This window comes from Danio aesculapii, chromosome 7, assembly GCF_903798145.1.
Source record: "Danio aesculapii chromosome 7, fDanAes4.1, whole genome shotgun sequence".
NCBI lineage: Eukaryota > Metazoa > Chordata > Actinopteri > Cypriniformes > Danionidae > Danio > Danio aesculapii.
The window spans coordinates 49,409,838-49,425,314 of record NC_079441.1 but is presented as its reverse complement, the minus strand read 5'-3'; the positions used below and the strand labels follow the sequence as shown (position 1 = coordinate 49,425,314).

At 37.6% G+C, this 15,477-nt stretch overlaps 1 protein-coding gene across 1 annotated transcript in view; it reads left to right on the top strand.

Moving 5' to 3' along the window:
• The window catches only part of ttc17 (tetratricopeptide repeat domain 17), a 56,643-nt gene that overhangs the window by 25,125 nt on the left and 16,041 nt on the right, over positions 1 to 15,477 (top strand). Inside the window, exons 15-17 of the mRNA XM_056462052.1 lie at positions 1 to 132; positions 10,787 to 10,973; positions 14,384 to 14,518. The exon at positions 1 to 132 is cut by the window's left edge and continues 93 nt beyond it. Coding sequence (XP_056318027.1) covers positions 1 to 132; positions 10,787 to 10,973; positions 14,384 to 14,518 — 454 coding nt within the window. The remainder of the gene's footprint in view (positions 133 to 10,786; positions 10,974 to 14,383; positions 14,519 to 15,477) is intronic.

The following is a 15,477-nucleotide window of genomic DNA, read 5'->3' as shown; positions in this document are numbered from 1 at the left end:
GCTCTTCATTCTGCTCCTCCTCAGCACAGAGACCTGCCTCTGGTCAACACTGCTAATCTGCTGCTGCACTACGGCCTGCACAGCGAAGCCCATGAGCTGCTGCAACAGGCCCTGCAGATCAACCAATCAGAGGTACACGCTCACTACACTGACCTACACTGAAGTCTTCTATCCAAAATCGCTTCCTTATATCCTCATGCACTGTTTTCTGCATTAGTCTACTAATGGCCTGTTTCCACTGAGTGGTACAGTACGGTTCGGTTTGGTACGCTTTTATGGCCGTTTCCACTGTCAAAAGGCATACCGAACCGAACCGTACTGTACCACTTTTTCGGCACCTTTTCGAAAGGGTACCAAACACGAGAAAGGGTACCAAAAGGCGGAGCCACACGCGCAGCTGAACGCTATTGGTTTAAGGAGACTCATCATTCGCTTACGCAACAAGCCAGAATGAAAACAAAGGAACTGCCATGTTTTAAATACACAACCGAGAGATTACAGCATAATTATTTATACATATAATAACGAGCCATTGTCAACCCGGGCTCAAACAAACCATGTCGTCGTCTTGATGAACAGCCACAAAGCCAAGAGGAAGAGTAGATTTTACCCTGTGCCCCGTACTTTTTTTTACGAGCCAGTCTGAGGCACGAGCGGTTTCGCTTTCTTCGCGTCTATATTTAAAATAACAAACTTCTTAAGCTGATGATAATAACGTGCGCTTGATTATTGATGTGCTTTTGAAACCCGATCTTGTCAGAAACTGACAAATGCGAGAGTGACACGCGAAAAACCAAAGGAGAAGCCAGAAAAAAAGAGAACGTTATTTTTTCAGCAAACGTGAACTGCCATGTTTAACTATTATCATCACCTTTTGGACTATTATGAACTCTGAATGATGGAATTATTCTCTAACAAGAGGTTACATGTGCTGCTGAAGATTACAGACACAGATGTACCCTTTTAGCAGTGGAAATGCAAGCCTGATAAAGGTGACCCATACTGTACCAGTCATAATAGCCATAATAGTTTCACTTGAAGGAGTGAATGAAATGAGTGAGTGATTCAAACACTGGTAGGAATGCTGTTTCGTTTGCGCATTGCTGGACGATAAATTCCTCATTAGATTAGATTTAAAACTTGTTCTGACTCTATGATAGTTACATTTAGCGAACTGTCCATTGGTAATGAAACTAAGGCTGCATTTACTCTGCAGATCTTCATGGTCAATTCCGATTTTGTGACAGTATCTGATTTTTTGATGATCAGCTTACATCAGCTTTTAAAAGTGACTTGTATTGCATTGTCTGCATTTACACAGCACATGGCAAATGCACAATGACCAGGAAAAAAGAGCAGGCGCTGACTGACAAAAAAAGCGCCCTTTTCTTCATTACTGTATTTAATCTGTTCGCAGGGTTTCATTTTTTTTAAAATGATTTTTGACAAGTTGTTTTACTATAGTACTATATGACAGAAAAGTCCTCATTTGGCTGAAGCAAAGTCCCTTTAAGGCAAGTCATTTCACTCGGCACCATCTTTGAAATACCTCTTGGGCAGTACGCTCGGGTATTTTGTCTGAATGGGGAAATTCAAATCTAATTCTTCAAAACTGCTTGCCAAGCTTACCATTGGATTTCATATTAGGAATCACCAATAAAATGAATCCACAACTGTGTCTTTAGTTTCATTTCAAAACATCTAAATCACACAAAATCTGCAGAAACTCATGGCTAAACCGAGCCCCTCTCCCAGAGTATCGTCAATCTATATCGATCAGTGATTGGCTTCTGTACTAGAAGGCTGGCTTTTTTTTTTTCACCATATAGCGATCAATGATTGGCTTCTGTACTAGTAGGCGGGGCTTTAATCACCACATTGACAGTTACACTTATCCCCATTCAAAGAGATACGAGTGACTTGTCTTGTTTACTCTAGAGTCTTTGGCTGAAGTCTGTTCTGAAATGAAAGCGTCAGAGTTGACATCATTCGCTATGGTTTTTAATGAAGTTCCAATTTACTATGACCTTTTATGTGAAGCTGCTTTGACACAATCTACATTGTAAAAGCGCTATACAAATAAAGGTGAATTAAATTGAATTGAAAAAGTTTGACTCGCGTTGACAGGTGAAAATCCCATCTACCTGCTTACACTGCAGACACGAGGGCACAGATCCGATTCATATCAGATAAGTGACCACATATATACAAGACCTGAATGTGATTTGAGCAAATTGGAATAAATGTGATTTTTTTTCCCTGTTATAAGTACATTGGTCATATTCGATCTGTGCCACATAGAAGAAAAAATCATAAGTGAATCACTTGAAGCATGCAGTGTAAATGCAGCCTTAGACTTTCAATTTCTGTCATGTATACAAACATCACTTTAAATAATACTTTATTTTTAATTACAATCTTGTCATCAAATGCGGAAATTTTCTAGCTGTTTAGTGTACATGGGTTGTAGATTTGTTATTACTGTGCATTCTGGGATTGATTTAGTGCACTATTTGTGGGTATAGAGGGCGATTTCAAATACAGCCCCAAACTCTCTCTATTCACCTTGTTTTCCACATAATAATAATAATAATAATAATAATAATAATAATAATAATACCTTTTGTTTATAGGCGCCTTTCAAAACACTCAAGGACACCTTACAGTATGGCCCAATACCAAACAAATGCTGTTTTTGTACCCCTATCCCTTCCCCTTGGTCCTTGAAACAGAGTGTGAAGGGGAAGGGCTTCAAAATTTACCCCTAAGAAATGGGTCAGCACTACACCTGCACACGTCATCATATGTCATCCCGGTCTACTTCATACGAGATTGACGATCGCGACTGCTGTAGTTATTCCAGCTGCGTTATTTTTTGGTATTTATCTTCAGGAAATCACTGAAGGCAAGGATATCATGTTATTATAATGATATAATGTGACAATAAGATCGTAACTGTACTGTGCATTTACACCGTAGCCAGACTCATCTATGTAAACACACGAACGCAACATTAACATTATACCAGACACTGTAAAAAGCTCATTCCCAGCCACTAGACTTTTCTGACAGGGTATTGCAGTGTCATTGAGTGTCAGAATGTTGTGGGACTACAGTACAAGTGTTATTATTATGGATTATAGATCGCGAAATTTAGTGGTTTTTATTTTAGTGGTTTTATTTATTTATTTTTTTAAACCATGACAGTTAAACATGAACACGGTTATGAATATATTAAAACATCTGCTTGTTTGTTGTATAAATTCTTAATGATAACAAAAAATACTATTTTTGTGCATCTCCCTACTTCCGTGTGCAGCCATGCTGCTGTTGTGTATTCTGGGAAATTTCCGTACCCCTTGGTTTCGAGTGTGGTCCTGAAAAATCTCCGTTTCAGGGGATCTAGTCCTTTCGCTTTGCCCTACGCCTTCAAGCTAAAGAGAATTGGGACACCCCTACTCTTCACGTGAACACTCAAAACGAGGGGTAAGGGGAAGGGCTAAGAGGTAGAATTGTGATTGGGCCTATATCACAAGCACATCATACAAATACAAGCAGTAAAAAGCAATAGACAGCATATTAAACCAGCAAATCAATTAAAGCTATATTAACAAAAACGGTTTTATCTGAGATGTAAAATTGAAAATAATTGATAGATAGTGAGGTGCCAAGTTATGAAGAGCTTTGTGTGTTAAGAGGAGGATTTTGTATTGTACACGATAGTGAACAGGTGAAAGAGAATTGAAGTTATGTGATCAGAGGATGGGCGTTACGGTGGCTCAGTGGGTAGCATAATCCCCTCACTGCAAGAAGGTCACTGGTTCGAGCCTCGGCTGGGGCAGTTGGCATTTCTGTGTGGAGTTTGCATGTTCTCCCTGTGTTCACGTGTGTTTCCTCCAGGTGCTCCGGTTTCCCCCACAAGTCCAAAAACATGCGCTATAGGTGAATTGGGTAAGCTAAATTGTCCATATGTGTCCATGTGTGTAAATGAGAGTGTATGGGTGTTTCCCAGTAATGGGTTGCAGCTGGCATCCGCTGCATAAAATGTGTTGGATAAATTGGCGGTTCCCATATCCCCAGATTAATAAAGGGATTGAGCCGAAAAGAAAATGAATGAATGAATGAATGATCAGAAGGTAACTATCCTAGCTGCTGAATTCTGAATTAATTCTAGTCTATGAAGTTGCTTATCAAATAGGAGAGAGTTACAGTAATCAGTCTGTGATGTAACCAAAGCATGAACAAGCACTTCAGTACTTTGTTGAGATAGTAAAGAGTGAAGTCTTGCAATGTTACGCAAATAAAAAAGGCAGAACGTGAGATATTACTAAAATGAGAACCAAGCGAGAGCATACCATCCAGTATAACCCCAAGACTTTTCACATGAGTTGAGAAATTGACTTGGGAGTTATCAGTAAACAGGGTAAAAGATTGAGCTTTGACTAAAACGTATCAAACATAAGAGTGCGGGCGGCCATTGTAACTCAATTGTGTTGAAGTTTCATTTACTTCCATTGACTAAAAATAGCCGTAAACAATAGCGTATTATGCTCTTTGATGTTGTAAACTTGTATTTTCTTATTAAATTAAGTAGTTTGATGTTTACTTCCATTTGTTATTCCTAGTCATTTACTCACAGGGAAATTAAAAAGAAGACAATCGCAGAAACTTCCGCATTGCAGAATAAGTAAAAAAAGCAGACTTTGTTACATCCACCACCCACTTTACACTGGAAGTGATTGCAAAATTAGATTCCAGTGTTTACATGCTTATTCATTGCCATATTTTAACATGCAGCACATGGTACTGCAGAAAATTCGGTCACACTTTATTTTGATGGTCTGTTTGTTGAATTTAAGTTACATTGCAAGTAGACGTTTAGTTTGGGGTTAGAGTTAGGGTTAGTGTAAGTTGACATGTACCTCCAAAGTTTCTTATAGTGAGTTAAATGTCTGTGTCTGTTGAAGGAGCAGTATCAACAGATATTAAGCAGAAAGTCTACTAATACTCAAATGGACCATCAAAATAAAGTGTTACCAAAAATTCTTTTCTTTATGTAATATTTGCATTCATGTATCATGTACGAATATATTGATCGATTCATATGGGTCTTCATAAAGCACTTTTGTGTGAGAGTAGAACATGAGAATAGAATGCATTAAAGCCTGTTAAAATGACTATGAAACTATAGTGTATCATAAGAAGTCTTGCCATGGTTAAAAATAATGAGAGTTTGACCACAGATGGCATCTGCTAGGAAAAGGAAAGAGATAACGGTGGCATGCGGATGAGAACCACTAAGGAGTAATTTATGCTTTGATAAAGTATCATAAACTTAGGATTTGCATCAGTGAATTGGGTAAAACCGGCTACAGTCAGAGAACTAATTGTACATTTTAATAGTGGAGAAACCGAAGACTCAGAGAAGCAGGAAATAACTTAAGATAAGAAAACTGTTGCAGATTGGTGTACAGTATAAGAATGCTTTGTTCTGGAAGTACTGGACCGACTGCCTCTTACTGCTGTTGTAGCAATAAAAACTCTTATTGACACTTAGAAAATCACGGTTTTGTTTTTTTAAAAGTACATGGAGATGAAAACATTCTCCACAACAATTGAAACCCATGGAAAAATTCTTCTAATGCTTAAGTATTTACAGGGTTTTCACTGCGTCTGCAAAAGTAAAAAAAATAAATGAATATATTTTAGGCCTCAAGTCTTAAACTATTTTTCAAGGTCTTAATTTTTTCTCTTTAAAGGATACCTATTTTACCCCTTTTACAAGATGTAAAATAAGCCCTTTGTGTCTCTAGAATGTGTCTGTAAAGTTTCAGCTCAAAATACCCATCAGTTTATTTATTATAGCCTCCAGAATCTGCCCATTTTGGTGTCTGAGTATACTGTAGCTGTTTTCATAGCCTGTGGCTTTAAATGCAAATGAGCTGCTTCTCCCCGCCCACCGTTCCCATGTGCATGTCTGCTTCTCATCATGCTTTACATCAGATAAACAGCCGTCAGTGATAGAGACAGACTTGGATGAAGCTAAAATAAGGTCACTAGTCAAAAATACCAAGTGAGTTTATTTCATGTATTTGTGGTGGAGTTTATTCAAGCCTTTCTGAAACAATGAGTCACACACAAATGCCATTTGCAGTACACGCATATACACACTCATATATATGTGTGTTTATCAACACCATGCGGCAAAGGTGATTATAGCGGTTAAGAACTACGCAGCGATTTTACTCTCTTTGTTACAAACCTGCTCTATCTTAAAAACATTTTAAACGTATAAAAATCACAGAGAGTTGTAACACATTTTTAAATCCCAGTTTGTTTGCAAAAAATATTCCTGTGGACATGTGTATAGATGTTACTATGGAAACATGGCATCTGTCAATCAATTCAGTGGCCGGGGAAACTACCATCACGTTGAGGTGGGCCTCAAAATCCCTAGGATTTGGGACCTATTTTATTGTCAAGAAATTTAAAAAAAGATACGTGTTTCTGTCACTCCAGTATGACTGTGGACACACTATACCAGGGGTCGGGAACCTTTAGCATAAAAGACTTGTTCGCCATCTGTGAAAGGTTTCCTTTGCCTCGCGATCTCCAATAAGGCAAGCAGAGCTCACAGCACTCAAACTCCCAGATTCACCTGTCCAAAGCCGTCCTGCCTCTGCTGTTTTCGTCCGGTTTGCACTTTATGCTGGAGCTCCTTTCACGCCTTCTTTCGGCTTTCGCTCAGCCGGTACTTTGCCACAAAAGCTGCATGGTGGGTTTCAAAATGTCTCTTAATATTACAAGAGGAAATGCGTTTTGTTCAAATCAGATAGAGCAGAGCACCAGAGCTTTCAGCAAAAGTTTCTGCCCACTCATTTTGAAATGTTTGATGTTCCTCAGGTTTATTTTCTTTTTGCCATCACCACGCATGAATGTTACGTGCGCGCTCGCGGTTACCATAGAAACGTAAGTTTATTCAGAGCGCCGCACACACGCATTGTTCGAAATGTTGAGTTTTTATTCTTTTTCCTGCAAAAAAATTACAATAATACAATAATGAGGGAATTGTTATTGTGTTTTCGATAGGAAACCTATTTCTTGTTATCTGGTTATTTTTTTTACTAAAATATTATTGAAGGGAGACTGCTGAAGAGCCACGTATTTTTGGTCAAAGAGCCACTTGTGGCTTGCGAGCCATAGGTGCCCGACCACTGCACTATACCTACACACAGTTCTGTTTAAGCAGCTTACAAAAGTTGATATTCATCATAGGTGCCCTTTAAAACAATGGCATGGGACAGTGTTGCCACCTTGTGGACAAACTAATCACTGTATAAGAGTACTGAAAAAAGTTTCATATGTGTAAGGCAGTGCTATGCAAGTTTCAACCTTGAAATAATGCCTCTAAAATTGCATCAGTGGTACAAAACCTTGTAACCAAATCAGTTTTGCTGCTGCGGCTAATAGGTTTCCTTCCTTAAATAATGAATGTTGCATATTACAACAAAAAATAATATAACTAAAGCAACATCCAAAGTATGACTTTAATGGGGGTGGGGGGGTGATTTGATTACATATGATTTGTAACAAAAACTGTGACCAGTAATAATAATTTAGGGCAGAACATTTTCTGGAGTCACTGTCAACTTGCAGGACTGGCTAAAATGTCATGTTAAATCCTGGATATCATTACCGTATGCTTTGTCTTTTTTATATATAATATTTTTATTTTGACCTTAAAACAACAACCTTCAAAAAGCAACAACAACTATAAAGACAGAAAAAGAAAAGGCAAACAAAACAAAAAAAGACAAAAGACAGAAAAAAAAAGTAAAAAACCATTGTTACATCAGTTCCTCCGGTTTTATACATAGGTTAACAATGTTACATGTATATTTCTAGGTAGTGGATACAGGCAATATGGTGATCTTGCAAACAATGGCCATACTTTTAAACTGTTATTTTTGACATTTGATTAGGGCTGGACAATATGGCAAAATTTATATCACGATATAGTTCTTAATTTCGGTCGATACGATATAATTCTGCTAACTTAATTTGCAAAGTCTATAATACCTCCAGGCACTTGTAGTTTAAAAAAAAAAGTACAAAAAATGTATGTTTACTTTTTAAGTGTATTTAGCCTTTGCAAACAAGAAATGTGAAATAAACGATCAAATAAATAAAACTCAGACTCAATACCAGACTCTTATTAACAATATATTTCCATTTAAACTAGAACAGGCTGATTATTCATATAAACAAACAAACTTCTTCAGCCAGTAATAAGACAAAAATATGACACTGACTTAAGTTGCTCAACCACCCTGTCCTAACTTCATCATAAAGTGCAGGTATAGCCGTGCATGAAAAATATACAACTAGAGGGCTCAAATTGGGGGTCAATGACTGACATTTTGTAGTTTGTAGCACTCCTAGTAATGTCTTTATGACGTTTTGAATGTTTGTCGTAAGCTATCTGTTCTAACACAGTTGATTTCGGTGTCAGAGAGATTGATGGTGGTGATGGTGAGGCATAAGGTTGACTTAAACTTATATGATGCCTCATCTTCTGACCCTTAGTATGTTCTATAAGGTGGAACTGCTTCAAATGGTGGAACAGATTTGGACCCAATCCCAGTTCTACCCCTTAGCTCTTCTCCTTACCGTCCCAATTCTCTTTAGCTTGAAAGCTACGCCTTGAAGCTAAGAGGGAAGGGCTAGAGACCCTTTCGAACCAATTGTGCAGGAACAACCTGCTCCCTTCGAACTGAGATTTTTCATGACCACACTCGAAACCAAGGGGTAAAAAAAATTTCCAGAATACACCAGCCACAACGACTGGATAGCTGCACCCGGAAGTAAGGAGATCCACCAATTAGTATTTTTTTTGTCATTATTACGAATTTTTACAACAAACAAGCATATGCTTTAATATATTCATAACCGCAATGTCTTTTACCATGATGCTTAAAAACACGCAAAAATAAAAACCACTAAATTTCACGACCCATAATCCATAATAATAACACTTGTACTGTAGTCCCACAACATTCTGACACTCGATGACACTTGAAAACCCTGTCAGAAAAGTCTAGTGGCTGGGAATGAGCTTTTTACAGTGTCTGGTATAATGTTAATGTTGTGTTTGTGTGTTTACATAGATGAGTCTGGCCACGGTGTAAATGCACAGTACAGTTACGATCTTATTGCCACATTATATCATTATAATAACATGATATCCTTGCCTTCAGTGATTTCCTGAAGAGAAATACCAAAAAATAACACAACTGGAATAACTACCGCAGTCGCCATCATCGACCTCATATGAAGCAAGAGATCAATGGCATATGATGACGTGTGCAGGTGCTCTAGTGCTGTCCCCTTTCTTAGGGTTAATTTTGAAGCCCTTCCCCTTCACACTCTGTTTCAAGGGCCAAGTAGAAGGGGTAGGGGTAAAAAAATAGAATTGAGATTGGGCCTTGATGTGTTCCCGCTGCTAGTCGGCACCACTCTCCAGCATATTTTTAAAGCACTGAAACCTTAAATATATCGAAACTTAAAAAGCACTCCACTGAATTAGTCTTTCCTCTCTTATCAACTATTCCGTCTGCATTCTTACATGTGGAAGCTTGTTGATTCACATCTGTATTTAGTACACTCATTTTGTAGCTAAAACTTTCTGTGATGGAGCTTAAACAACTGCTGAGCACTGGCAGCGTGTCTGTGATGTACATCACGCAAATTATAATGTGTATATATATATATATATATATATAATAAAATATATACAGTATATATATATGTAATAAAATATATACAGTATATATATATATATGTAATAAAATATATACAGTATATATATATATATAATAAAATCTATACAGTATATGCAAATGTATAACAAAATGTAACAAAAAAAATCTATTGCGATTATATATTGATATCGAATTATTGTCCAGCCCTACATTTGACAGATAATTAAAAAGGGGTTTCCAGGTGGCTTCGAAGCCAGCAATGTTATCCGAAAGATTGTGTTTGTGTCTAAAGCAGGTCGCACACCGGAAGCGCCACGGCGCGCACATGACAGTTAAAAGTATCACACACCAGACGCGGATATTCGCATGATATTTAACATGAAACTAATCAGATGACGCTCTGTGTCGCGGCAGAGAAATAAACAGTGTCCTGAGTCGTGGCTGGGCGCCGCGGACAGCCGCCAACAGCCACCGACTTGCGGCGCAGGTGTGTGTACCCTGATAGAAACCTATGTTTAGAATTCTGACATGTATGGCGCTGCGTGGCGCTACACGCCGTCGCGTCTGGTGTACGACCTGCTTAAGTCTCCCTAAATGTAAGTGCTAGAGAATTCAGAGAGCCAAGATTTAAAAAGTTGTTTGGATGCCTTTTTCTATAAACAAAGAATATTTGTTTGGCTACCAACATAGCATTATTGGACAGCTTATTTAAATTTGATGACTGAACCTGATGAGTCAGACCAACCAAAAACAGAGATTGCTGGAAAAATCACAAAGATGAGCCATAGAGTAGAATCTGAAAATTTTGCTCCAAGACTCAAAGTTTAGGGCATGACCAAAAAAGATGTCCCAAGGAGCCCTCCGCAGATTCACATTTGCTAGAGTTAGAGGAGATGGAGGGGCAGCATTTATTAAGCTTAACCCTGGAATAATGACCCAAATGCTTTGTTAATGGAAAAAAGAAAAGTGTGTTCTGTGTCATAACAGTATTTCTGTTGTTGTTGTTTTTTTTCTTCTCACACCAGCCTCACACCCTGTTAAGTCTGGTCAACGTTCACCTCTCTCAGGGAAACCTGACTGGCGCTTTGGCTGTGTTTCGTCAGGCCCTGACTCTAAGCATTCACTGTGGCCAGTGTCGGGCCAGCCTGCCTCTAATGCGCTGCCTCCAGTTTTACCCCTTACTCTACAACCTCCAGCACCAGGCCTGTTCAAGTAAGTAGCAGTGAATCAACAGCTTACCCCACTTTACCTCCCTCCATCACTCACATCTTCCATCTCCCTAGTGTTGCAACCTCAGCGGCAGAACGCTCGGCGCTCTTTTTATAGCCCAGGCACTGTAATCTTTGAGCCAATTTTAGACTCTTTACCGTTGCATCTTCTATTCTGGGTTTGCTCCCCTTTTCTCTTCTGCTCAGCATCCCGCTCTCTCTCTCTCCCCTGGCACTGCCGAGCGAGAGAGACTTTGAAATAGCGGAATCGTGTCCTCAATAATTCAGGGCACTGAAAATAGCACAGGCTTTATTTAGATGCTGCTGTGCTCTGCAGACAAAAATGAACTCATTGTCCTCTTCTGGTTTGGGGAAACTCTGAGCTATTGATTTAGAGATTGATGTGGCAACCCCATCAGAACTAACAAGTTTACTTATAAAAGAGTCACTTATAAAAGGGTTTGGCATGTGCTTTAAACATTGAGGTGTTACAACGTTTATGTAGTTATTTAAATATCCACCTTTTTTCTGCATGTTTCTTCTGTGTTTCAAACTATGGGCTGCACTTCCTGTTTAAAATAACTTCATTCATTCATTTTCTTTTCGGCTTAGTCCCTTTATTAATCAGGGGTCGCCACAGTGGAATGAACCGCCAACTTATCTTGGCCCTTCTGCGAAATTTGATTTCAGTTTTCTAATATTTTCTAAAGTGATTTTTAGCAGAGCATTTTTCACAGTATTTAATATATTTTTCATCTGGTGAAAGCCTTATTTAAACTGCTACGGTCAATATTATTAGCCCCTTAAGATTAGTTTTTTTCTCGATTGGCTTCAAAACAAGCAACTGATGTCCAATTAATAATTAACCTAACTTTCCTAATAAGTCTTTATATGGAATTTGAAGCTGAATACTAGTATCTTGTAACATAACTAGCAAAATATTATGTAGCATCATCACGGCAAAGACAAAATAATTCAGTAAAAAAAAATAAGTTAATGAAACTATTCTATTTCAAAATGTGTTGTGAACCTTCTCTCAGTTAAACAGCTCTTGGGAAGTATTGTCAAAAGAATGAAAGTTTCACAGGCGAGCTAATCATTTTGTCTTCAGCTATCTATAGTGAGTACAAAACTGAGTGGCTTTATTTTTATTTATACAACAGTTCTGTCTAGTTCTCCAATCTGATTGGCTGATAGCCGTGCTATATTCTGCAATAACAGCACTCATACACTCTCTTCACTCTTTTGTATTACTTTGCCTACATAGAGCAACAGCAAATCATTAAACTTACTACAATTTAACAAATATTGCAGCTGTTGGACAACATAATGTACTTTAGAGGCTTTTTTAGACAAGGTTGTTTAGATTGCAGCTATGCAGTTTATTTATAAGGATAGTGCCTTTAAAACTTTAAATATTTATCATTTCGGAAGTACAGCGTGTCGGCATCCATCAGCCTGTCATACTAAGCAGACAGTGGCACCCCCAGAAAATTTTTTTAAGGGTGGCCAGATGAGGCCACACCAAATCTTGGGGTAGCACACACACACACATACACACACACAAAAATGAATTAGGAGTAATGTTATAGTTTTGTTTCTAGTTAATGAAATAATGTGGTGTTAATTAATTTAATGAATTACTCTTAATATATTGCAATTATTCTGCAAGTATATGAGCAAGCCAAATAAAAATCAATATTTAGTTTAAAAACTCTTTTCAGGTCAGTTATTTTTCACACATTCTCTTTTCATCAAATAATACTAAACAAATTATGTCAGAAGAACGTTACTCTTAATTTTTTTTAAAGAATGTAACGCAGACTTGAAATTGTTGTGGTAAAGTCAGCTTATCTGCTGCAGTTGAATGTCAGCGGTTCATCCCTGAGGTGCAGCTAGCTAATTTTAGTAATTTAAATTGCATTTAAGTTAATAATATCAACAGCAAAATCACATCAGGGTGGCACACCTGTAAGCAAAGCAAACCCACCAGTGCCGATATACAGCCAAATTCAGGGTTTATACGGTCATCAAACCTGGAAAAGTCATGGAATTTTGACATGGCATTTTCCAGGCCTGGAAAATTTGGGAAAAACAGAAAAACCCACAAAGCTTTGGAAAAGTCATGGAAATTAGTTTAACAAATATCTTTATACTTGAATCAGGGCCGCACGACATTAAAAAAATCTGACATTACGCTATTTAGTATTTCTGTAATATATATTGCGATATGAATACAATTTCACCAGATGATGTAACAAGTTTATTTGGATTGATTGGGGGATTTTGTAGAGAAGTGAATCTCAAATAATATTTAGCAAATAAATTACAAGCATAGATAAAATATATTAAAGATAAAAGTGAATTCTAGTTTTCAGGCATTCACTATTCAGGCACAGATCTTGAATAATCAACACTGCATAGTCTTCATTGTATATTATGTAATAAGTTACAAAAAATGTGAAATATTGAAATGTTCACACAGTCACAGGCCTTAAAGGAACCATTCACTCAAAGATTAAACTGTGCTCACTAATTACTCACACTTCAGTTGTTTCAATACTATAGGAGTTATTAAATTACATTCTTTTTGTGTTCATTTTTAAAAAAATTAGTTTTTTTTTTTAAACAAGGGTGTAATGAAAATGGTAAGTATTTTTGGGTGAACTATCTCTCTAAAAATGGATGCAGATGCTAAACTTTTACTCCATTATGATTAAACTCTAAATTAAACTATAATATTAACCCAACATTGCATATCCTGCGATGCGACTATTGCTGGTGCACACATTGCGATATCGATGCTGAAACGATGTATTGTGCAGCCCTAACTTGAATATAAGTTATTGTCTTTACTTCTTTTCTTTTCTGTCCTTGGCCAAAAACTTGCTCTCACATTGTTAGTGCTGTGTAAGCATTATCAAAATCAATTTTACATAGATATAATAACAAATTTAAACTAAATAGATTGTTGCGTGTTCCATGATATGTTGTAATAAATTTGAACGTCATTGTTTTTCTTATTTACCATGTATATGTATGGTAAATATGTAAGACATTACATGAAACATTACGTCATGAAAATGTATTTGAAAGTTCTGGAAAAGTATTGGATAAGTCATGTAATTTCAGTAGTATAAATGTGTATGAACCGTGCATGTCACACTGCTATATGTGACCAAAGTCACTGTTCTAACGTGGCCAAAGAACTGTTGAGTTGACTATGCTTTGTTCTCTGCATTTCCTGGAGTACAGTAATATTCATGGCTGTGATGTTTTTGTGATGTTTTTGGGGTTATCTGAAGGTATTTGGTTAATTATAATACATTTTTAATACTCGATGGATGAACTGTGAGGAAACATGCAAGTTAAGCAACATATGATCTGATCTGAAGTATATGTGTGTGTGTGTAGCTGGTGGAGCCTGTGAGGTGGAGGAAGACTCAGAGCTGGAGGACTGGGACACGGGCAGTAGCAGCGGCAGGCAGGAGGTCTGGGACAGTGATGCCATGCCTGTGTCTGCTTTAGAAGACTCGCTCCTCTTTGAGAGTAAGATTAATACGTCATTTTTCTTTGTGTCATAGAGTTTCTTTTTAACATAATTCAGAACTCTAAGCCCCTGTTTCCATTTGGTTTTAAAAGGTTAGTTCACCCAAAAATGAAAATTCTATCTTTAATTACTCATCCTAATGTTATTCCAAACCTCAGAGACCTCCATTTGTCTTTGGGACACAATTGAGATATTTTAAATGAAATCCAAGAGCTCTCTCGTCCTCCAGAGAATGAAAACAGAATTTTCATTTTTGGGTGAAGTAATCCTTTAATGGGCATTTTCAAAAATATTATCATTTTTTTTGCTTGTTATTAATGTGTCACGAAACTCCCCTCTTTCAGTTAATTTCACCTCAGAATTTTTTCAAAAATGATCTATGTTGGGCATGGAGCGCTGTGAGCAGATGGAGGAGTGGCCATGGCCGGCAGAGCAGGGGAAAAAGAAGGGGAGAACAACTGTTGGCTTACCAACTCAGACCAAAAAAAATCAGACACAAAACATGAGAAGACGCATGATTTTAGAGTTTACCAAGTTAAAATGCAAAGAAATCAACAGTAAATAATGGAATGTTCTGTTACATATATGATAGGCTATTCATAATTTCATACAATATATAACCACAATTTGGTTTATCATTATAAAGATAATCATGTTTAAACACTATAAATGAGGAGGACTTCTCTCTTCCTGAATCCCGGGTTTGAATGCAGACACGGTGGACAGCAGTACAGCAGGCCTCTTTCCCTGTCTATTCCAACCAATAGCCCTGCCAGTAATCCAGAGGATTTTAAACATATGTGAACACAGCAGCACGGATATAGGCGATGCGTCTGAATGGTAACAAACTCAACTGATAAAAGACAAAGTCCGCCATTCTCCAATTCACAGACTGCTCTCCTGACAAAAATGCTTGCTACACACAAACAGCTCTGCTGTATCAGCACTGACAGCATAG